The sequence below is a fragment of the Phodopus roborovskii genome, unplaced genomic scaffold, assembly GCF_943737965.1.
Source record: "Phodopus roborovskii unplaced genomic scaffold, PHOROB, whole genome shotgun sequence".
Classification (NCBI taxonomy): domain Eukaryota; kingdom Metazoa; phylum Chordata; class Mammalia; order Rodentia; family Cricetidae; genus Phodopus; species Phodopus roborovskii.
The window spans coordinates 3,646,089-3,667,459 of NW_026126469.1; the positions used below are offsets into that span (position 1 = coordinate 3,646,089).

Sequence of the window (21,371 nt, forward strand, 5' to 3'; positions counted from 1 at the left end):
GTGGTTTGCATGTGTATCGTGTCCACACCCCACCTTCGGGACACATGGCACTCCAGAACCACAAAGGACCCCAAATGGGAGGTACAGTATCTGGGCAGTTACTTTGCAGAAACCCAATGATAACTTCTGAGCCAATCTAGAGCCTGGGGGGCAGGGGATGGCACTGGCCACTCAAAGGGATTGCTGCCATGAAACAGCAGGGAAGTGGACCCCCAGGCATTGGCACGCAAAGGTTCTGATCTGCAAAGATTTCTGGGAGTTTCACCCCAAGCTGTCTAGGGCTGCCCCCTCCAGGCGACTTTGAGGATTTGTATGGCAACAAAGAAAGACCTCACAAGACTTTCACCCTCCTGCCGACCATGACTACTAAAGCATGTTTATCAGAGCAAAGCAGCTCTGCCTGATGATTGTGAGGGTAGGAGGGACAAAGGCCAACTTAATAGGCCCTTCAGCCATTAAAGATCTGATAGAACCTGAGAGGAACGGGAACCTGCCTAGGAGAATTCTGCTTCCGGACGGATCAGGGAGCGCCGGAGTGATCATCGCCCTGCCCGGTAGGGAGCACGAATGCCAAGCTCTGTGACTGCAATGTGTCCAGAAGGCTGGCCTCACGCGACAGGGAAAGATGTGTCCCTACCGCCTCCGAGATCTCGGGGGATCCTGTCACTCGAGACCCACCTTAACCCCATGGCGCACTCCAGGGGCACGTGTCTCCACTCTAGGAGTTACAGAAACTGCACCTTGACCCACTGCTGCCCGCCTAGGCGCAGCACCGCTGTCCGGAGGCCACGCCCCCAGCTGGGGGTTCTCCGTTTTCCCGCGATCTGGCATCGGCCATTGGCTGCTCTTCGCTCTCCGCCCCGACGCGTGCCTCAGCGCACCCCGCCCCAGCCTCAGTTTCCCGGCTAGCACGGGGCGGGACGTGGGCGGGGCTCAGCTCAGGCCACGCGGGGCGGAGCCCGGGAGCTGACGTGACCGCCCCGCCTCCAGAACCAGAACCGGTCGCCGTCTCTGCAACCTCCGGCCCCGCTGCCTCCCGAGTGCCTCGCAGCAGAGGCTCAGACCCGAGGTCGACGCCGGGCGCCCCTCCTCTGTCCGCCATGGATGCGCCCCGCGCGCCCCGCGCTCTGACGGCCGCCGCGCCCGGGTCCGGGAAGGCCAAGCTGACGCACCCCGGGAAAGCAATCCTGGCAGGTGGGCCACTCCGAACCCCAACTCGGAGCCGCCTGTCCGACCGCGCTTCCGGGTGGGCCGGGGACGCCCAGGCCCCGCCCAACTTCCGGAGGGGCGGAGGTGTCGGGGGTGCAACCAGGGCCCCTAGCCCATGCGCCGGCTCTCCCCGGGAGTGTCTCGGGCATTCCAGGTGGAGACCACCGTGTGGGGGCGTGGGCGCTGTCCCGCAGCAAGCATGGACGCGGGCAAAGTCCGGGCGGGGGAGGGGCCGCGCGGCGGCGGAGGCAGCTGGGTCTACCGGGCAAGGGAGTCCCTATCCCCGGGCGTTCGGTCCCTGCAGGAGGCCTGGCGGGAGGCATAGAAATCTGCATTACTTTCCCTACTGAGTACGTGAAGACGCAGTTGCAGCTAGATGAACGCGCGCACCCACCGCGGTACCGGGGCATCGGTGAGGAGGGGCGACAGCGGGGCGGCGTGGGGGGCATCGCTGGGCAGAGGAGCCAAGGTCCTGACCGCACCTCTCTTAGGGGACTGCGTGAGGCAAACTGTCCGCAGCCATGGCGTCCTGGGCCTGTACCGCGGCCTCAGCTCCCTGCTCTACGGCTCCATCCCCAAGGCGGCTGTCAGGTGAGACCTGGCACTGCCTGAGCGACCCCCGAGGGAGTGGTCTCAGCAGCCCTCTCACATGCAGCCTTCTTTAGGTTCGGGATGTTTGAGTTCCTCAGCAACCACATGCGGGATGCCCAGGGTCGGCTCGACAGCAAGAGAGGGCTGTTGTGTGGTCTGGGCGCCGGCGTGGCAGAAGCAGTGGTAGTCGTGTGTCCCATGGAGACTATCAAGGTGAGGAATTGAAGGGGTAGTCAGGGTGTCTGTGTGGCTCATGGGGTATTCCAGGTATTAAAGACCATGTGCCCCAGGGAAACTGTCAAGGTGGGAAGGATCCCACACATAACACACCAGATTCATGGTGAGGGTGTCTTAGGAGTGACAGAAAGGAATTTCTGTGGAGGCTGCCCACCCATAACAAAAACAGGAGTAAAGTCTTGTTTTTCGATACAGAGTTTCTGTATTGTAGCCCTGGCTGCCCTGGAACTCACTTTGTAGGTCAGGCTGGCCTTGAACTCACAGAGCTCCACCTGCCTCAGCCTCCTGAGTACTAAGATTGAAGGTGTGCGCCGCCAGGCCCGGCTGAGCAGTCTTTAAAGCTACTTTTATAGATAGAAAACCTAAGATAACTCACAGCATGATGCTGATGGCTCTGCAACCTGAGGAACCCTCTGAGGTCTTGAGATATGCGTGTAGTGGGACTCCAGAACAACCTAAGGGAGCATTTCATGCAGAAGAGCTGGGAGTCCCCAGCCTTGGCCTGACCTTGGTGTACCCAGGCTCTGCTAGTTAAAGTTCAGATGTGGCCAGGAGCCAGCAACTTTGCTTCCTCCCTTTCCAGGTGAAGTTTATCCACGACCAAACTTCCTCCAACCCCAAGTACCGAGGATTTTTCCATGGGGTTAAGGAGATTGTTCGGGAACAAGGTAAGCCCCAGAGAATCAAAACCTCAGCCAAGTGGAAGAACCTCCACTTGAGTGGGCCCCCATTGCCCACAGGTGGGACCTAGAGGACCCCAACTTTACTCATATCTGTCTGTCCCCAGGGCTAAAGGGGACATACCAAGGCCTCACAGCTACTGTACTGAAGCAGGGCTCAAACCAAGCCATCCGATTCTTCGTTATGACCTCACTACGAAACTGGTACCGAGGTACACCTGTGGCCAATAAACCCACTTCAAACCCTGAAGGCTAGCTTGTTCTTTTGGAGTGGACGGGGAGGGATGCTTTCGTGGGCTCTGCCCCAGGTTCTTTCCAGCCTTCAAAGCTCCCCTCTGACTTGCCCCAGTATTCTGACTGCAACTGCACTCACATCTAGGAGAGAACCCCAACAAGCCCATGAACCCGCTGGTCACTGGGGTCTTTGGAGCCATTGCAGGTGCAGCCAGTGTCTTTGGGAACACACCTCTGGATGTGATCAAGACCAGGATGCAGGTAGGAATGGGGCCTGAAAAAGTAGGAACAAGAACCCCAGGCAGGGTAGCAACTAAGCACTCTGGCCCTCTGGTGTCCTGCAGGGCCTGGAGGCACACAAATACAGGAACACATTGGATTGTGGCTTGCAGATCCTGAAGAATGAGGGGCCCAAGGCGTGAGTAGGATAGAGCAGTGCTTTTGTCCCCATTCTAGGCCCTCCCTGGCCTTCTACTCATGCCCTGGCTATTATTCCTCTGTCCTTCCAGTATCTGGAGAACACCCAGGGTGCTTTGTGCCTGCTTTTCCTCCTCTACTTGTGCCTCCTTCAATTGCTCACCTCAGACCTTCTGCTCTACCCAGATTCTACAAGGGCACTGTTCCCCGACTGGGCCGAGTCTGCCTGGATGTGGCCATCGTGTTCATCATCTACGATGAAGTGGTGAAGCTGCTCAATAAAGTTTGGAAGACAGACTAACTCTCAAGGGTACGGCGGGGTGTCCCAGCTCCTCCAGACCAGACCCCCGCCATCTACTCTTAAGATTCCAGTGCAGTAGTGCCAAAAGGCCCTTTCCCTTGTCCCTCAAGTTCTGTGGCCTGATCTGTTCATGGTGACTACCGTGTGTTCCATAGTTCTGTGTCTGTTATGTGGTCTGTATGTGACACTACTATTGTGTCTGTGTCCAGCCTGGCCATGGCTGGCTGTCTCTTTGGCTTGTGAATATGTGCTCACTTCTCCATTGCTTGCTTGTGAACCATGTGCCTGTTTCATGTTCTGTGTCATGTGACCCTGTGCCCCACTTCCTGGGGCACCTGTGTGCCCTGGTCCATGGTCCTAGAGCCATGGTCAGATCACAGTCCGGTGCCTTCCACCCCCGATGGTAGGGGCACCCTGCCCTGGCCTACCACAGCTGCCTCCAGGCCTCAGCCTGGCTTCACTGCATTCCAGGGGCTATATGCCCCCCTGCTTCTCCCGCCATTGGCCTTAAATGGCCCTCGGGCCCTCCTTCTGCCCGGGACAGGGTGGCACCTGCCACTCTCAGGACCACCCTGCCAAGGAGAATAAACCGGATCCTGTCTCACTTAACTGTCCATCCCTTTGTAGCTGGGGTCATTGGTGACAGTCTTCTCAGGAGCCAGCCTACCCTCCATCTGAAGATACTGCAGTAGGCAGAGCAATAGGAATGCCCAACAACCCCTAGTGACAGCACCTATACAAGGCGCAGCTTGGAACCAAAAGGAATTGTGCTACTTCCTGCTGTCCACTGAAGGGTATGTCCACAAGGTTCTCAGTGAACAGGCAGGCAGAAGTGGAAGGATAGAAGGCTGCCACTAGATAGTGCTCCCAGAGTGCCTCTGCCCCTCACTGAGAGGAGAATTGGTTACAGGACTTCTGGTCTGTTAACCTGTGGCATGGCCAATTCATTGTTTTTCAATCTGAATTTGGGGCTGAGTCATGGAGATACTGACCCTGTGCACCTTAAGATTATAAGCAACAGAAGTGATGGGGAGGGCTTATCCCAGTGTAAGAGGTAGCTGTTCAAGCAGAAACAGGGAACATCTTGATACCTCAATCCCTGCCCCTAAACATCAGTTGGGGTATTCCCTGGCTGGAGGCCCCCTACCTCACAGCCCAGTCACAGAGGAAAGCCAGTTTAAGGCTGGAGACTATATAGCTGAGCCTGAGGTCACCGTGGCCCTGGCTGCTTCTGCCAGAACCATGGACCAAGAGGAGGAACTCAACAGGCAGGACATGGCCAACAGGTACTCCCAGCTATTCGGGACAGAGGCAGTTTCCTGCCTGAAAGCTGGGGGTGGGAGATGGGAGTTACAAGCCTTGTCCAGCCCTAGACAAACATTGTTTTGACAAGGAGCTTCCCTGTAGGCCTGGGACTGTGGGAGAGACTGGCAGACTCTATGGCAGCTTAGCAGACCATGTGGTAGTGGAAGCCTTGGGCAGACTGTGATCTCAGAATTCAGATATCCCAGTCCTCAACAGAGAAAGCTCCCACCCCAACAACAGCCTACTCCCTCTACCTCCACCAGGGGCTGCCCCTGCTTTCTGTCCCCAAGACCTAGGCCACTCACTTTAAACTCCGCCTTGGCTGTGGTAGTAAAGTGGTCCTGGCTTCCTTGGGGTCATGGTCTGCTCCTACCTCCCCCACTTTCTGTATAACCTTAGGCAAGTCACCTAACCTTATGTCCTTAGTCTGAGAAACAGGGCTAAAAGAACCCACACCATGGGGCAGCATGTCTGAAGTATACCTATAGGGAGGGAACTAGGCACCAGACAACCTCACAAGGGTTGTGGCAAGTATCTTGCCGTCTCACCAGGTCCTTGTTGCTCTTCAGACAGGTAAAGCCCAGCTGCTGCCCAACCTACTGCCACACTGTACTTACAAAGAGGCCCATGTCCTTCATAGGAAGGGCCTGTGGCTACTTTGGGCTTCAGGCAGGATACATGATGGCCCTCAACTGTCTTAATCCAATCAGAAATGGTGAGCAGACTGAGTCTATTTCCCAAAGGATTAAATACAGCTGCTCTGGAGGACCCACACCATAGTCTCCATCATATGGGAAGTCCTATAGTTGTGGTTGAGTCTGAAGGGGAGGAAGGGCTATCTGTAGGAACCCATTCAAAACCACTGAGAAGTTGGGAAGTTAACTATTTGGGAGAGGAAGGTAGGGGTCTTCAAGCCAAATGCATTCAACGAGGAGGGCTGCAGAGACAGATGGCAAGTGACACATCAGGCAGGCCTCTAGGCTGGAACTACCTACCCAGGTAGCAGTAGAAGCAGAGAGATCTGAAGGTCTTTGATCAAGATGTTATACAGAACAAACCCAATGTCCAGACTGGGGCTCTACCTCTTCTTAAAACCCCACAGGCAGGCTGGGCAGTGGCGGTGCACGCCTTTGATCCCAGCACTGTGAGTTCCAGGCCAGCCTGGTCTACAAGCTATAGAGAAACACTTTTCTCAAGAAAAAACAAAACAGAGGCATATCCTGTCAGAAAGACTCCCAGGAGGTGACAAATTTTTCACAGCAGAGGTACACAATTCTCAGAATTGTGCCAGTAGGAACAATAGCTCCAGAGTGAGGACAGGTCTTAGCCAACCCCAGAAATAGACAGAGGACCTAGAGCAGATGTCCTCTGCCCCATTCTGAACTGTGAGGCTTCTCTTACAGCTGTGTAGGTGCCCCCTGGGATTTTCTATGTGCCTCTGCAGGTGATGAATGGCAATCAGGGTTTAATATCCCTTTAAAACACCGGGGGGGGGGGGGGAGGTTGATCCTGCTGCTTTAAAAAAAAAAAAAAAAAAAAGGATGGAACCCAGAGACCCAAAAGCTAAGCCTGCATACAGTCTACCTGAGCCATGCCCCCAGCCTGTCTCATTTTAAGCAAATAAAAGAATTCCACTTTCATGTTGTATCCCTCCCAGTACTCAGAAAAGTCTAAGTTTTCAATATTTTTCTTGCTGGCTTTCAATTCCCCTTTTCACGGACTCCTGGACTTATAAATTCATAGGTACGAAGCAGAGTTAAGAGTCTGAGGAACTCCTAGCTTCCTCGAGATCTGGGACCAGGTCCTGGACACACCTAGGACTTGGGATGGAGATGTAGGCACAGAGGAGGGTTAGCCTAAAGAATAATGGAAAAGCACTGGAGGTATAGCCCTGAAAACTTACCTCCTCACACACTCCTGGCAAATACCCGAGAGCATTCTGCTCCTGATATGGCAAGCCCTGAGTACCCAGTATGGCCTTTAACACGGTTGTCTGTTTTCTCAGTAAAGACCAGTCACTTCTACCCACCACACACTTTATCCTCCATGGGAGACGCTTAATCTGGAAATAACTACCTAAATACCCTATACTTCAAAGGCATTGCCTCGGTAACACCAAGGAACAAACCACCTCACTCCTATGGTCCCCGGGTCTGCTGAAATGCCTACCTCATTAGCCTCAATACCAGAACTCCCGGGCGGTTTTCAGACACTGATTAGAAAGTAGTAGTCTAGGTTCTCTGGCCAGGATGAGCAAAGGCCGGCACAAACCTACACAAGCTGGCCGCGCGCCAAGCCCTAACCACCACGCCAGCGCCTCAAGTTGCGGCCTCTCCCGGGAGTCTAATAGGAAAAATATACAACGCCTGCGACCAAGACTCAAAAGCTGATCCGGACAAGAGGAAGAGAGGTGTTGTGCCCGCCTCGACATGCGGTCATAGAGAGCACAGACGAGCTTGTGCACGAGCGAGGCTTCCCGGAGTTCACTTCTGGAGGAAAGCTAGCTCTCCAAGGCCTCGGGAACAAGAGAATAAATGAGGCACGGCCTCGGAGACAGACACCCTTTATCCAGAACCGCAGCAAGCCAACGCTATGCCACGCGGCGATTGATGATGACGTCCGAGGCCGTAGCCGGGGGCCCATGCACACACTCTGCCGGCGGCCTCAGGAATTGCACCCATATATCTGACTCCCGTATCCTACTGCTTCGTCTGGGCTTGGACTGCCTGTCTAACCTGGAGGACCCTCATGGTCCTGGCCCTTGGATTTTCCCGCGCTCGCTTGGACGGCCCAGGACACTCGCCAGCTCAGCCGCCACAGTCTGCGGAGTGTGATGGTGCCCCTTGATAACTCCTAACACCTCAGTTTAAAGGGATCCTCCCCTCCAAGTCCCAGGGTTCCACCCAATGTGATTCCTTCCTTCTGGACCACGCTTCCTGGCTCTCTGCCTTTGCCTTGTGGTTCTAACTGCCCATGAGGTCCTGGTAACCCATGTGCAGGTCAGTAATCCTCTTTCCAGAAATACCCTCTCACCTGTTTGTCTTCCCCTGAGTTCATATCCAAACTCACAGATGATGCCATTGCTCTTCCCCTTGTCCCCTCTACAAAGACTAGGCTGGGAAATCATTGCTTATTACCGAATGAAGGGAGGAAAGACACCATAGCATTGCCTTCCCCTGGATCTTAGTGATCCAGTTCTGGTCGGGGCATAGGTTAGGAACAAAGAGGCTCCACTAATTTCCAAACCTAGCTAACTCCGATCCAACCATTTGTTGCAACTGTGAGTTTATCAAAAGCACAGTGTTTGTATTTCCATGGAGGAGACCAGGTGCAGACACATCTCTGAGTGCCCTGCTTTGGGCCCTGTCAGTAGCTGCAGGAGGGAGTCGAAGCAATGTGTACAGGCTGCACTGCTGGACCTGCTACCTGCTTACGGTGGCCTGGCCCTGTCTCCTATGGGCCAGTCGCATTGATTAGATGAGAATACCACCAAGGACCTGAGATCAGGACTCTACAGCCAGCAAAGCCTCACCCTACTCCACCTAAAGAGAAGGGATAAACCTTGTCAGAGACTCAGTTCACCAACTCAGTTTCATGGTTCTTCCTTGGAAAGTGATCACAAGGTAGGGGGATGCAATTGATGGTTTCTTCCTTGTCTCAGCATCTTTACAGCTTGCAGGCTGCTTCCTGACCCTACACAATAGGAAGTATGTGCATCTTCCTGAGGAACCCAAACTAGGAAGACTAGAGCCTCACCATGGCATGGGTCCATAAAAGGTCAAGGAATTCCTCCCTTTTACCTGGGACAGAAAGAACAGAGACTGTATGCTGTATTCCCTGGTGGTCCACAGAGGAGGGTAGAGTGAACCAAAGACCAGCTTCATGCTCGGCTGCTGCCCAAATATGGCACTTTGGTATCTTCCCCTCTGCCTCTGAAAACACGACTGCTGGGGAAACTGAGACCCAGGTCTCTCCAACTCAGGAATGTTCCCTGCTTGTGACAATTGAACAACCAAAGCAGATTAACCTGGGTGTTAATCCCCTCTAATGGTTTCAGAATCCTCGGTGCGAGGCGCTAAGCCGGCCTTTCTCCACGGCCTGCTGAAGCCCTTCCCGAAGCTTCGCCTGCAGCCGCGCCGATGCTATCTCAGCCCCGCCTGGCAGCGAACCCGCGCTAATCCCCGGTGCTCGCTTTCTTCCCCTGCCTGCCTGAGATGGGGCCGATTGGCGTTTGATTACCGCGCTATCGAGGACCCTTTGTGCAATCGGCCCCAAATCCCCTAATTCCGTGATAAAGGAGGCATTAGCAGGCGTTTGCTGTAGAAAAGGCACTGGCATGAAAGAATGCAATCAGGGGAATCCTGATGGTCTGGCCCAAGTCTAGCGAGTGAGGACAGCAAGGAGAGGGGGACGCCTCTGTCCTATAGGATAGGGGAGGGGCAGCCCGGCAGAGAGCATCCTGGGTCCTGGCCTCTTCTGACATCTTCAATCCATCCTCCCCGGCTCTAAACACTTGGTCTGCGAGAGGGTCCACTCCACCTTCAGCCTCACCATCGCACTTTCAGGACCTTTAGCTTTGACTGTATCTGCTCTGCCTGCTCAACCTCTAAATGTCGAGAACCAGGAGTCTGGCTGTACTTGAATCAATCCTCTCATCTGCCCTTCTCTTTGGTCAGGAACACTGCTGGAAACAGTATGCTGTCTTCAGACTGGGAAAAGGAAGGTGACAGACAAGAGCTGTTAGAATTGCCCACTAGAGGAGTAGTGAGGAGAGGGGTGGCAAGCCATAGAGTTCCAGGAAGGGGCCTCTGTAAAGGTCACTACAACCCCAAGATTGGGCTTTACAGAGCCAAGCTAGGCATGAGGTCAGCACGCTGGAGACCATCACTTGGGCAGCTGAGAGTGGAGAATAAGCAGTTGCTAGAGAGGTGTAGAGTGCTGGACCACTCGTGTTGGGGTTCCAAGCAAAGGAGTCTCGGGATGGGGTTTGTATGGATAGGATCGTGAAGCCTACCTTGAAGAGCAGGGTTAGGAAAAGAAAGTGGCTGGAAGTGAGTTGGGAAACTATGCCTGGGCTGGCATTTTGCATTTTGGCTCATGCCTCTATTACAATACTTGAGAGGTGCAGGCAGGAGACTCTAGAAAGCCATCAAGCCACATAGTGAGTTCAACACCAACTTGGGCTATATAAGACCCTGTCTCAAAAAACAAAAAAATATATAAATAAGTAAATAAAGCTAAGCAAAGGAAGAAAAATGTCATTCATCAAAGCAAAGGGTAGATGGCACAGTCTCCTCAAACACCACTGAGAGATCAGTACCAAGGAGGACTAGGCAAGATGGGAGGTGGGCGGGGAGGAGTATTGAACATGGTCGCAGGAGGCTTTGGAAGCTCCAAAGATAGGTAAGATTTTCCAAGACATATAGGCGTGTTGGAGGGCTGTACACCTGGGTAGACAAGTGTGTATTTCCCAAAGTGAGCATGAGTTGGCATGTTAATTTACTGAAGCATGTAAAACAAAAAGCAGGGCATGCCAAGGAGCAAGTGGCTAGATGTGACTGTGGCTCTGTCCAGAGTGGCCTTATCTGTCCTTTAGTTGCTGAGGGTGACTGCTTACCTTGGTCATTACCTGGATAGCAGAGCCACCCAAACCCTGAACAGAGCTCTGCTATGACTCTTTGGACCCCCAAGGCTGGTCCTGACTTCAAAGAAAGTCATCTGGAAACTGGTCCTGGGCCTGCCTTCTACTTAGTTTTCTTCCTCCTCTGTGCTATCAGCTAGTCCTACTCTTCCTCCAGGGTGAACAACCAACCCAGTCAGGGTTCTTAGATCAACCGAGGGCACTTAGTGCTCCTGTGTTTTTGCATGTCCCTCAGAGAGGTGTATCAAGGTCCTAACCCAAGACTTGTGAAATTGTTAAATAAGATTAATTAGGATGAGATCCTGCTGGACATCCTAAGTGCTCTACCACTGAACTGTATCCGGTTGGTGTTCTTTTTTCCATTTTACACCCTCCCTGCCTGTGTCTGTGTGTCTGTGTGTGTGTGTGTGTGTGTGTGTGTGTGTGTGTGTGTGTGTGTGTTCAGTTTTTCTTCCCTGTTTTAAGGCATGTTCTCATATAGCTGACACTGGCCTTGAATTCCTGATCCTCCTGTCTTCACCTCCTAAGTGTGCTGAGATGCACCACAATGCCCAGCCTGCCAAGCTTGCATGGCATCTTTTATGACAGGATAATCATGAAATAAGATATTACAACTCTTCCTTTACATTGCTTTTCATGTTTACACATCTGTTTAGCATTTATTTTGCCTGGAAAGAACTAAGTTCAATTAATATCATTTATTTTCAGCACAAAGACCTCCTTTTGGTATTTCTTGAAGCTCAGGGCTGAAAACAGCAGGCCGTTTTAGTTTTGCTCATCTGAAGGGCCTTTGTTCCATGCCTAATCAGAAAGGACCTCTTTTGCTGTGAATGGACTTCTGGGTGTGGTAGTTTCCCCAACTCAAGCACATTACACTAGGAATGGCCTCCCCCATTCCTATTTTTTGTTTTGAGACAGGGTCTCATGTCTCCCAAACTGACCTCAAAGAGATGATGTAGTAGGATGATCTTGACCATTTGGGGCATCTTTCCTGAGGAAGACAATTTTTGTACCAGGCCTTTTCTTTTGGGCCACTAACCAGCTCACAAATCATGACACAGAGAGACTTCTTATTAGTTGTGAATGCTTGGCCTAGATTAGACTCATTTCTGGCTAGCTCTTTTAACTTAACCTGTTTCTCTTCACCTACCTTTTGCCTCAGGGTTTTTTACTTTTCTTTCCTTCTGTATATCTTTCACTGTTTCTCGTATCTGACTGGCTAGTGGCTGCCTGGCTTCTGCCCTGAGCCTGTCCCTCATTCTCTCCTACTCCTTCTTTCCTTCCTCTTTTGTTCTTCCCTGGAGCCTAGATTTCTCCTCCTATTTATTCTTTCTGCCTGTGAGCCCACCTATCCTTTCTCTGCCTGGCTACTGGCCATTTAGTTCTTTATTAGACCAATCAGGTGCCTTAGGCAGGCAAGGTGAAACAAACACAACACATCTTTACATAATTAAAAATATCCTTACATTATTAAACAATCACAGCATAAACAAATGCAACACATCTTTGCCTGTTAAGATCCCACAACAATTTCTCCCTTCCTCAGCATTCTTTCATCCCCTGTAGTGTTTTGTTTTGTTGTTGTTGTTTTTTTTTTTAAACTAAGCTGGAGGCCCCATGACACTTCTCCCTTCCCTATTATCATGTCTGTCTATTGGTGTCATCCCTGCTCAAGTCTTGTTTAGGCAGCCATATTGATGAGATTTCATGGAGCTTCTCAGACATTTCTAAGAGATAGAATATCACAGCAAGCTTTCTGTTCCTCTGGCACTTTAGATCTTTCCACCCCCTCTTCTGCTATTATCCTAAGCTTTAGATTCGAGAGTAGCATTGTAGGTGAATCACTTGTTCTTTGCATTTTTGATTGGTTGTGGTTTTATGTAATGTTTCTGTAAAGTTTCTTTGATGTGGCAGGCGGTAAGACCTGTACTTACCTGTGAGTATAAGGATAAATATTTAGAACATAGTTAGGGGTTATATTAATTTAGTAAATAGTAGTTGCAGGTTCACCTCCAAGATCCATGACTTCACTAACCCTTTGTAGTTGGTTAGGTTTTCAGTGTCTACTGGGCATGTTTTCCATCTTTTTGAGTGGGCCTTGAGTCCAATTAAAGGGCTACTGGTTACTACCAAGGTATGTGTGTCACCCCATGCTGGCTGTTGTTTCTGTTGATAGACATCACAGCTGGGTAAGAGTATTGGTTGCTACCCTCCCCTGGAAGCTTGAAAGGCACTTTCTGGTGTCTTAGGGAAGAGGCTTTCAGATCAGTACCAGTTCAGATCCTCTGGATCCTACATCCAAAGTATATAGTGTCTTCAGCAATAAGGACTTACCTTTTACTTTTGAAACAACCCCCTTCAACAACCTTGACCAACACCTCAAAAGAGATTTCTTATGCTTGGTGTTGGAGTTTTATTAAATTGTCTATGGCTCTGTGGGGAGGGAACATTGTCGGTCCAGATGGGAAATTTTTCATTTAAACTATATATGTATACAGACTTGTATGTTTTATATGTACTTTTAGGTAGATAGATAACATGTTTCCCTATCATTTTTCCAAACATCCTTACTATTCCTCTACCGTCCTCCCTCACTTTTCTGTATTAATCTCTCTTTCTCTCCTAACTGAAGCACCCCTGCTGTTTTCCTACTTCTCACTTCAAATTACTTGTGCCCTGCTATTCCCCTCTCTACAGCACCCCACCATGGTCTCTTTTTAGTACCCTAGCTTCTGCAATTACCCTAGGTTATATACTCACATCTGAAGATTTGGGGCTAGGAACCTCAGACACAGTGCTTGTCTTTCTTGGTCTGGGTTACTTCACTCACTATGGGTCTTTTTTTTTTTTTCTAGTTCCATCCTGCAGATTTCATAATTTCAGCTTTCTTTATAGATGAATGGTAATTCCATAGCATATATGTACCATGTTTTCATTATCCATTTGTCCACTGAAAGATTTTTAGACTGTTTTCTTTTCCTAGCTACTGTGAATAGAGCAGCAATGAACGTGGCTGAGTAAGTATCTTTGGGGTAGGATGTTAAGTCCTTTGGGCATACACCAAGAAGCAGTATAGTTGGGTCACATGTAGACTTATTTTTAGCAATAGAGAAGATTATGTAACCCAAACCCTTCAATCCAAGCAGAAAACAACCCTCTCTATGCCTCTACATCAGCCTATGCTTTTATGGGGCATAAAAGGATGCTTCAAACAGTTCCTGTGCCCTGAGCTTAATCTCACTCGTGAGGTCTGCTGCTGTTTACCACACATCTGATCTGCACTACTGCGTTGCTTTTCAATACATGTCTATTTACAATCTGTGTGTATCTCTATTTCAGTTATTTGAATTAGATGCCCAGAACCTGGAAATGTCTAGTCCAGACATCAACCACAAATAACAAAAAGAGGGCTGGGGATACAGTTTAGCGATGGAGCACCTGCCTACCACACTTAAGGCACTAGGCTTACTCTCCAGTACTGAAAAAATAGACAGCATAATGTTAGCACGAGAATAAACATCTTGGCTAGAGAGATAGATAGATCAGCAGTTAAGAGTGCTTGTTGATCTTCTCAAGGATGCAGGTGTCTGTCTGTCCAATTTCAGGAAGTCCAATGCTCTTTCTCTGACCCCTTCAAGCACTGCACACATGTGCTACGTGGGCATAGATGTGGGCAAACACCTACACACATAAAATAAAAATAAACAACAAAGTCTTTGTTTTAAAAATTAAAACCAATAGATAGATAGAATTCTGAGAAAAATCTTCATGGGCTAGGGCTATAGCTCTGTGGTAGATGCTTGCCTAGCATGTGTGAGGCCTTAGGTTCAATACCCTATATGTCTAATAAGTAAATAAGTCTCCACATTTCTGATTTATTATTTTTTCACAGAAATACAAAGTTAATAGAGAAAGAATAATCTTTCAACATATAGTGCTAGGTGAGATATGGAGCACAAGTATGTAATCATAGTGCTTCAGAGATGGAGGGAGGAAGGTTAAGAGTTCAAGACCATCCTTAGATACACAGTGAGCTTGAGGCCAGGCTGGGATGCATGAGTCCCTTGCCTCAAAATAACAACAAAATGTCCAAAACACAAATCAGGTGCCCATACAGAAGGAAAAAAGTTGAATCCTGGATTGGGGGCTGAGGTGGGTATATAGCTCAGTGGTAAAGCACTTACCTAGCAGGCTATGGGTTCTATCCACACCACACCCAGAGATGGAGGTGGTATTGAATCCTGTCTGATATTATATACAAAATTTAACTTAAATAAACTAATGTAAGAGCTAAAACACATAAAGTTTATAAAACTATAATCTATATTAGTCCCCCGTCTTCAGTGTTGTGGACAGAGCCTAGGGCTTTGTGTATGCTAAACAAGCATTCTCCCATCTGAACTACAATCTCATTTCCTAGTAGTAAGTCTTGGATTTGACAGTGGCTTCTTAGATATGGCACCAACAACATAAGTAATAAAAGACAAAATAAATTGGGTTTATTCAAACTTTAATATATTTTTGTAGTGGGATGGTGATGGCACACTCCTTTAATCCCAAAACTTAGGAGGCAGACAAATCTCTGTGAGTTTGAGGCTAGCCTGATCTACAAATTGAGTTTCAGGACAGCCAAGGCTGTTACACAGAGAAACCCTGTCTCAAAAAAAACCAAAAAGAAAAAGAAAAGTACTTTTTTTCTTTTCTTGTAGTACAGAAGTTTTCTTCAAAGTCTGATTGGGACCCAGGAAGTTCTAAAGGAGGAAATTCTAAAGAGAAATTTGTTAAGACTTAGGAAGGAAACAATTCAAGAGTCTCAGGAAGTCCCTGAAACTAACCAGATGCACAAGGCCTCACCTTACCCATGGTGATAGAAGAGCTGCTGAGAAGACAGACAAGATCAGCTGCCTGCAGCTTTGAAGAGGTGTCATCCATGCAGGATAAAACTTTTGGTCACTTATCCATTAATATGATAAAACATCATGACCAAATCAGCTTACAGAAGGTTTTTGTGCATTTACAGTGCTAGAGTTCACCGGCATCACAGTGGGGAAGCTTGGCGGTAGACAGGAGTCATTGCTGGAGCAGCAAGCTGAGAACTCAACATTTCAAACCATAAACAGAAAGAGTGAACTGAGAACATGACTTTTTTTTAAAATTCATTTAACTTTATTTTATGTATATTGGCATGAAGACATTAGATGGGAACTGGAGTCATATATACACAATTGCAAGCTGCCATGTGGGTACTGGGAACCAAAACCAGGATCTCTGGAAGAACAGCCAGTGAGTGCTCTCAATCACTGAGCCAACTCTGCAGCATGGCTTTTAAACTCCAAGCCTAACCCAGTCATACTTCCTCCATCAGGCCTCACCTTCTAAACTTACTCAAATATCGCCACTAACTGGAGATCAAATATCAAAACATTCCAGCCTCTGGGGACATTCTCATTCACACCACCACAGTGAAGTAGCTGCCTTTGAGTCATTTCTGTCCCTGGAAGTAACCTCACCAAGTTAGACTTCAGCAGGATTCTTACTTTGGCTGTTATTGGTCCTCTGCTTGGGGTGAGTAGACACTTGCTCATTTTATCTCAGGAATGGCACATGACACTACAATGTGATGAAAGTAGCACTGCCCCAATCAGTGCCAAGCAAATTCAAGAACACACAAGTGAGCCACATACCCAAGTGACTGCTACCTGCACAAGGCCTGGCTCACTGACACCTCAAGGTGGTCCTGAATGGTGGCATTGAGGGAGTCCCCAAGGACACAGCTCCTGCAGAGCATCATGTCACCATCCTACACAAAGAGAATTAAGAGAAAGGAGGCAAGGTCATGGGCAATAAAGCAGGGAAATACATCAGACATCACAGAGGCCTTCCTGCCCCTGGCTTTGCTGTCCCATTCTGAGCAGAACTCCAATTTGAGTGGGAGTAGTTGGCCACATCATGCCCCTGGGCATTGTAGTGGATTTAGGCACAGGTGTTTTATATGGTTCCACATGAAGGTCTGCTAGACAAGGTTTCTACATTCAAAAGAATACATGGGAGGTTTTGGGTTGTGGCAGTCACTCTGTACCCACAGGCAGGCTGAAAGGTCACACCCAGTGCCTCTCAGGTGCGCTCACTCTGAGACCCTTGTGAAAGTGTTGAGCCAGAAAGACCCATCATTTCCAAGGCATAGTGTCTTCATTGGCACCAGGGCAGTCAGCAGAGGAACCTAAAAGAGGGCTTGGTAAAGTGGAAGAAGGGTTAGTGGGCACACTGTCCTCCCTGGGCCTCACCCCTGTGTCCAGAGCAATTCTGTGTTGTTGGATTTTCTTTTACTCTAGCCCCACGTTGGAACAACAAAATGTTGTGTTGTGTTCCCCCCCACTCTTTGGGAATGGGGGCTGCCACCCAGCTCCCAAATAAATACACACTTGGAGATTTAATATTACTTATGAATGTCCAGCCATAGCTTGACTTGTTTCTTGCCAGCTTTTCTTAAATTATCCGGACTACCTTTTGCCTCTGGGCTTTTTCCTTTTCTTGTTTCTGTATCTCTTAGTTTTATGCTTACGCCTGGCTGTCTGGGTAGCTAGGTGGCTATCTGGCTGGGTGACTGGCCTCTGACTTTCTCCTCTCCGTGTTCTATCTTGCTAATCCTTCCTCCCAGATTTCTCCTATTTATTCTATCTGCCAGCCCCACCTATCCTTTCTTTTGCCTCACTATTGGCCGTTCAGCTCTTTATTAGACCATCAGGTGTTTTGGACAGGCACAGTAGCACAGCTTCACAGAGTTAAATGCAGCATAAATAAAAGTAACACATCACTACACAAATGCCCCACAGCATAAACAAATGTAACAAACCTTAAAATAATATTCCACAACAGTTCTGGACACCCGACACATAGTAATTTGCTTAAACTCTAAGAACAAATCATTTTATTAGCTCTTAGGCAGTGTGGTGTGAGAGGGATATTGATGTTTGAGGAAGTCAGGACAAAAGTAGTAGGGGGTCTTCTGAGACAGGGGCAACAAGATTTGAAAAACCTTCTAGACCCCAGAAAGAATGCACAGAATTGGTGGCTCTCCCAGCATTCGGGAGACAAGAAGCAGATGAATCTCTGTGAGTTGGAGGCCAGCCTCAACCTCCCACCCTGGAGATGATATTTTGTCTACTGGAGATTCAGGATTAGGCTCGAAAGTGAACAAACTCTGTGAAGTGAGACCGCCTGACAGCCAAGGGTGCTGAGCCCACTCCAAAGTAGGGAAGGAAGAAATGTGGATTCCAGAAATCGTCTCCACTCTCATGGCTGGCTACAGAATGAAGAAAGCCAGGAGCAGAGGGGTGGCGGGGTCCCAGTGCGTTCAGAAGTCCCCAGGGTCTTGACATCCTCCCAGCAGGCGACTGCCATAATAGTGCGGGCTTCTGACATAGCAGAGCACAGGGCTTCCTACTAGGAACGTGGCTCCCTGCACCCAGACGGAGTGGCACTCCCTCCTCCGTGGCCAGGGATTAGCTCTCTGAGGACTGGCGACGGGATTAGCACGCGCGAAAGCGGCGCCCGGCCCAGGGATTACCGCACCTCCCACCCCCGACGTATATATTCGGCTGCTCCCGCCGGCGGCCCGCGGGCATGGCGACTGCAGGCAGCGCGGCGAACCGCAGGGACCCTGGACGACCCTGCCCTTTTTCCATTGAGCACATCCTCTCCAACCTGCCTGAACGCAGGCCCGCAGCACGGCCACCGCAGCCCGTCGGTGGCCGGAACCCCGCTGAGCCCGACGAGCCCGAGGCGCCTGCGGCCTCCCCGCCCTGCACCTACTGCTGCTGCTGCAGCCCGCGAGCAGCACCCGGAGGAGCCCCGGAGGCAGCGTCCGGACCAGGTGAGTGCGAGCGGTGGGGCGAGGCGGGTCCTGGGATTTGCAGGGCGGCGGGTGTGGCGAGCTCTCCTCCCACGGTAACCCTAACCCTATGCCTGACAGCGACCTCGTACCTCCCCGCAGGAGTGCGGCTAGCGTGGCCACTGAGGCTGGCACCGGCGGCCCCTTTGCCCCTGGCCGCACCGAGCGCAGGCTCGCCGGCGCTGAACGGCACGAGCGGCCCGGGTCCTCAGCGGCGCACGCGGCGCCACCGCACCATCTTCAGCGAGGAGCAGCTGCAGGCGCTCGAGGAGCTCTTCGTACAGAACCAGTATCCCGACGTGGGCACGCGCGAGCGCTTGGCTGTCCGCATCCGCCTTCGGGAGGAGCGCGTGGAGGTGGGTGTCAGCCCCGCAGCCTGGAGGCCAACTCTGGAGCCCACTCTTCTCTTTCATAGACCAACCTTCCAGGCGGTGCCTCTCCTCATAGCCCTTCTCGCTGGAGGGAAAATCCCAGATCAGTGGATGGGGCACAAGACCCGTTCTCCCAGTAGGTTCTTTGGATGTCGCCAGAACTGGGAGGGGCTGAGAGTAGTTTTCTCCGACTTGGTCTGTCTTCCCCATTTCCCCTGATGATGAAAGATACATTCGTTCATGCCCCAGATGTGGGAAAGTTAAGAAAATTTGCAAAACCAGCCAGATGTGGTGGTATATGTCTGTAATCCTAACACTCAGGGAGGTGGAGACAGAACCATGAGTTCATCAAAGTCATCCTTGACACACAGTGAATTAGACTTTAAGAGAGACTGGAGACAGAGAGAGATACCCTGGTTGCTACTGGGCCAAGGCTGGGGAGACTAGGAAATCTCCATGTGGGGACTCTCAGTCCTTTTCTTTGTGTGGTTAAGGGAAGGTGATGCAGGTCCATTCATCTACACTTCTGTAGTGAAGTCTATCACCCCGCCTGCCAATCAGCCTTGCTGGAGTTCTTTGGGTATGGGTCCGTGCAACCAGAGCCTGTCCTGGTCCCCCTCCTCCTTAGGTCTGGTTCAAGAATCGCCGGGCCAAGTGGCGACACCAAAAACGTGCTTCATCATCGAGGCTCCTGCCTGGAACCAAGAAACCTCCCAAGGAGAGCTATTGATGGTGTCTGGAGTTTCTCCTGGCTTTGGCAGTGGAGCACAGCAAAGTAGGAGGGGCCAGACCTACTTGAACAGAAACTAAGAGGACAGCAGCCCCTCCCATCACACTCTTGCAGTGTCCAGCTGCCCAGTGTTGGGAGAAAGGGGATCCAAGACCTCCTCCCCTTTATAGGGAGGACATGTGGGGCAGGACCCAGGGGTCTTTTACAGGTAAAGGGCAGGCACAGCAGGTCAACTTCCTCATGCACCGTTACCTCCTAGAGAGGCCCTAACTCCACTCAGGACCCCAAATCCTCTCCAGTGGAAGCTCTCTTGCCACCTCATGCCTACCTCCAGAACTGGCCCCCTATGTATTCTTTCGCCTTCTAAACAGGGCAGTGGTACCTGCACAGTCCCAGGCTTACTCTGCCCTCAGAGGTCCTATACTGAACCATGGTGTCAGGACCAGTGGGATAAGAAGGCTATAGTTGGTATTTTCCAGGTCCCTGCTCCTGCTTCTTCATATCAGTCTTGTGCTGGTACCAAGACATAAAACATAAACAAGATTTACAAATACCACAAACAGTCCAGAATCACAAGTGCCCATGCCTCAGGCTTCATTTCTATACCTATTGAGGAGCTGTCACCCTTCCCCCTTCCCAGGAAATTGGGAGATCAACATGTCTTGGAGAACACAGCTCAACGAGTCCTCAGTTCCTGTAACAAGCCAGGGGATGGTGGCAAGAAAGCCTTCTGGGATTTGCTATAACCTCTAGGTACTACCGACCTGCTTCACAGATGGGGGATGTTTGGCTTCTTGAACCTGGAGGTTTCCATACAGTGGCATCTGACAATAGGGTGGGCAAGCAGAGATTGAATTCAGGGAACATCCATCCCCACTACCTTGGGAAATGTCTATCTTCCCCTCTGTAATCCAGGTCCCATAGAAGTGTGTAGGGTACTCTACAGAATGAAAGATGGCTTCCATTCCCTGCTGACTTGTGCAGTGGGTTGGAGGCAGCTAACACCTGCCTGATCTTCTTGCTCTGTCACCTCACAGGTCTTGAAACATGCAGTGGTGTCTTCGAGAGACTCGGTCCATTCACAAAAACTAAACTGTAGAGCCAGTGGCAGGAGGTCTTGGCACTGTGTAAAGATGGCTGATTTGGAAAACACCAAGCAGGCATATATCTCCAGCCAGAGCCATTCTAACACTGCTGGAGACCTCCAGGATGGGGACTCTCCTCCCCAGTCCCTTGGATGCACACTTAGGGCTGCCACCAGACTATTCTTCCTGAATTGTGGCCTTGCCTTAGAAGACTGCACTGTCTAGCTTCAGACACAGCTGTCTAGCAGCCAGCTCACCTGCAGGCTTGGGCTCCTGTCTTCCGTGGTTCTCCAGAATCTGAGCTTGGCTGAACTTCTGCCCTCCTCTCATTGTCACCACTCCCCGCAGAGGCTCCTCACACCCCTCACCTGACACCTGGCATTGATTGACAAGTGTCCAGAAGCTCCATCTCAAGGCCTCTCCCATCTCCATTCTCTTCTGTAAAAACATTGTGTTTTATATAGGTGTGTGTGTGTGTGTGTGTGTGTGTGTGTGTGTGTTGTCTGCATGCATACATGTGCACCACATATTTACCTGGTGCTAGTGGAGATCAGAAGAAGGTATGGTTGGAACCCTGGAACTAGAGCTGTGCAGCATCATGTAGGTACTGTGAACTGAACCCAGATCCTGTGGTAGAGTAAGGAGTGCTTTTAAAGAATGAGCTCTCTCTCCATCCCTC

General features: G+C 50.3%; 2 protein-coding genes across 2 annotated transcripts; both read left to right on the top strand.

The window, feature by feature from the left end:
• Positions 1-1,039: 1,039 nt before the first annotated feature.
• On the top strand, positions 1,040-4,273 carry Slc25a1 (solute carrier family 25 member 1). The gene is made up of 9 exons (XM_051191058.1): positions 1,040-1,194; positions 1,514-1,621; positions 1,701-1,800; positions 1,875-2,013; positions 2,621-2,705; positions 2,825-2,929; positions 3,097-3,212; positions 3,296-3,369; positions 3,555-4,273. Exons 1-9 carry the CDS (start codon positions 1,101-1,103, stop codon positions 3,667-3,669), a joined length of 936 nt encoding a protein of 311 aa, XP_051047015.1. The 5' UTR covers positions 1,040-1,100; the 3' UTR covers positions 3,670-4,273.
• Positions 4,274-18,226: 13,953 nt separating this feature from the next.
• On the top strand, positions 18,227-19,657 carry Gsc2 (goosecoid homeobox 2). Its single transcript, XM_051190949.1, has 3 exons — positions 18,227-18,488; positions 18,609-18,862; positions 19,506-19,657. Exons 1-3 carry the CDS (start codon positions 18,239-18,241, stop codon positions 19,605-19,607), a joined length of 606 nt encoding a protein of 201 aa, XP_051046906.1. The 5' UTR covers positions 18,227-18,238; the 3' UTR covers positions 19,608-19,657.
• Positions 19,658-21,371: the final 1,714 nt, after the last annotated feature.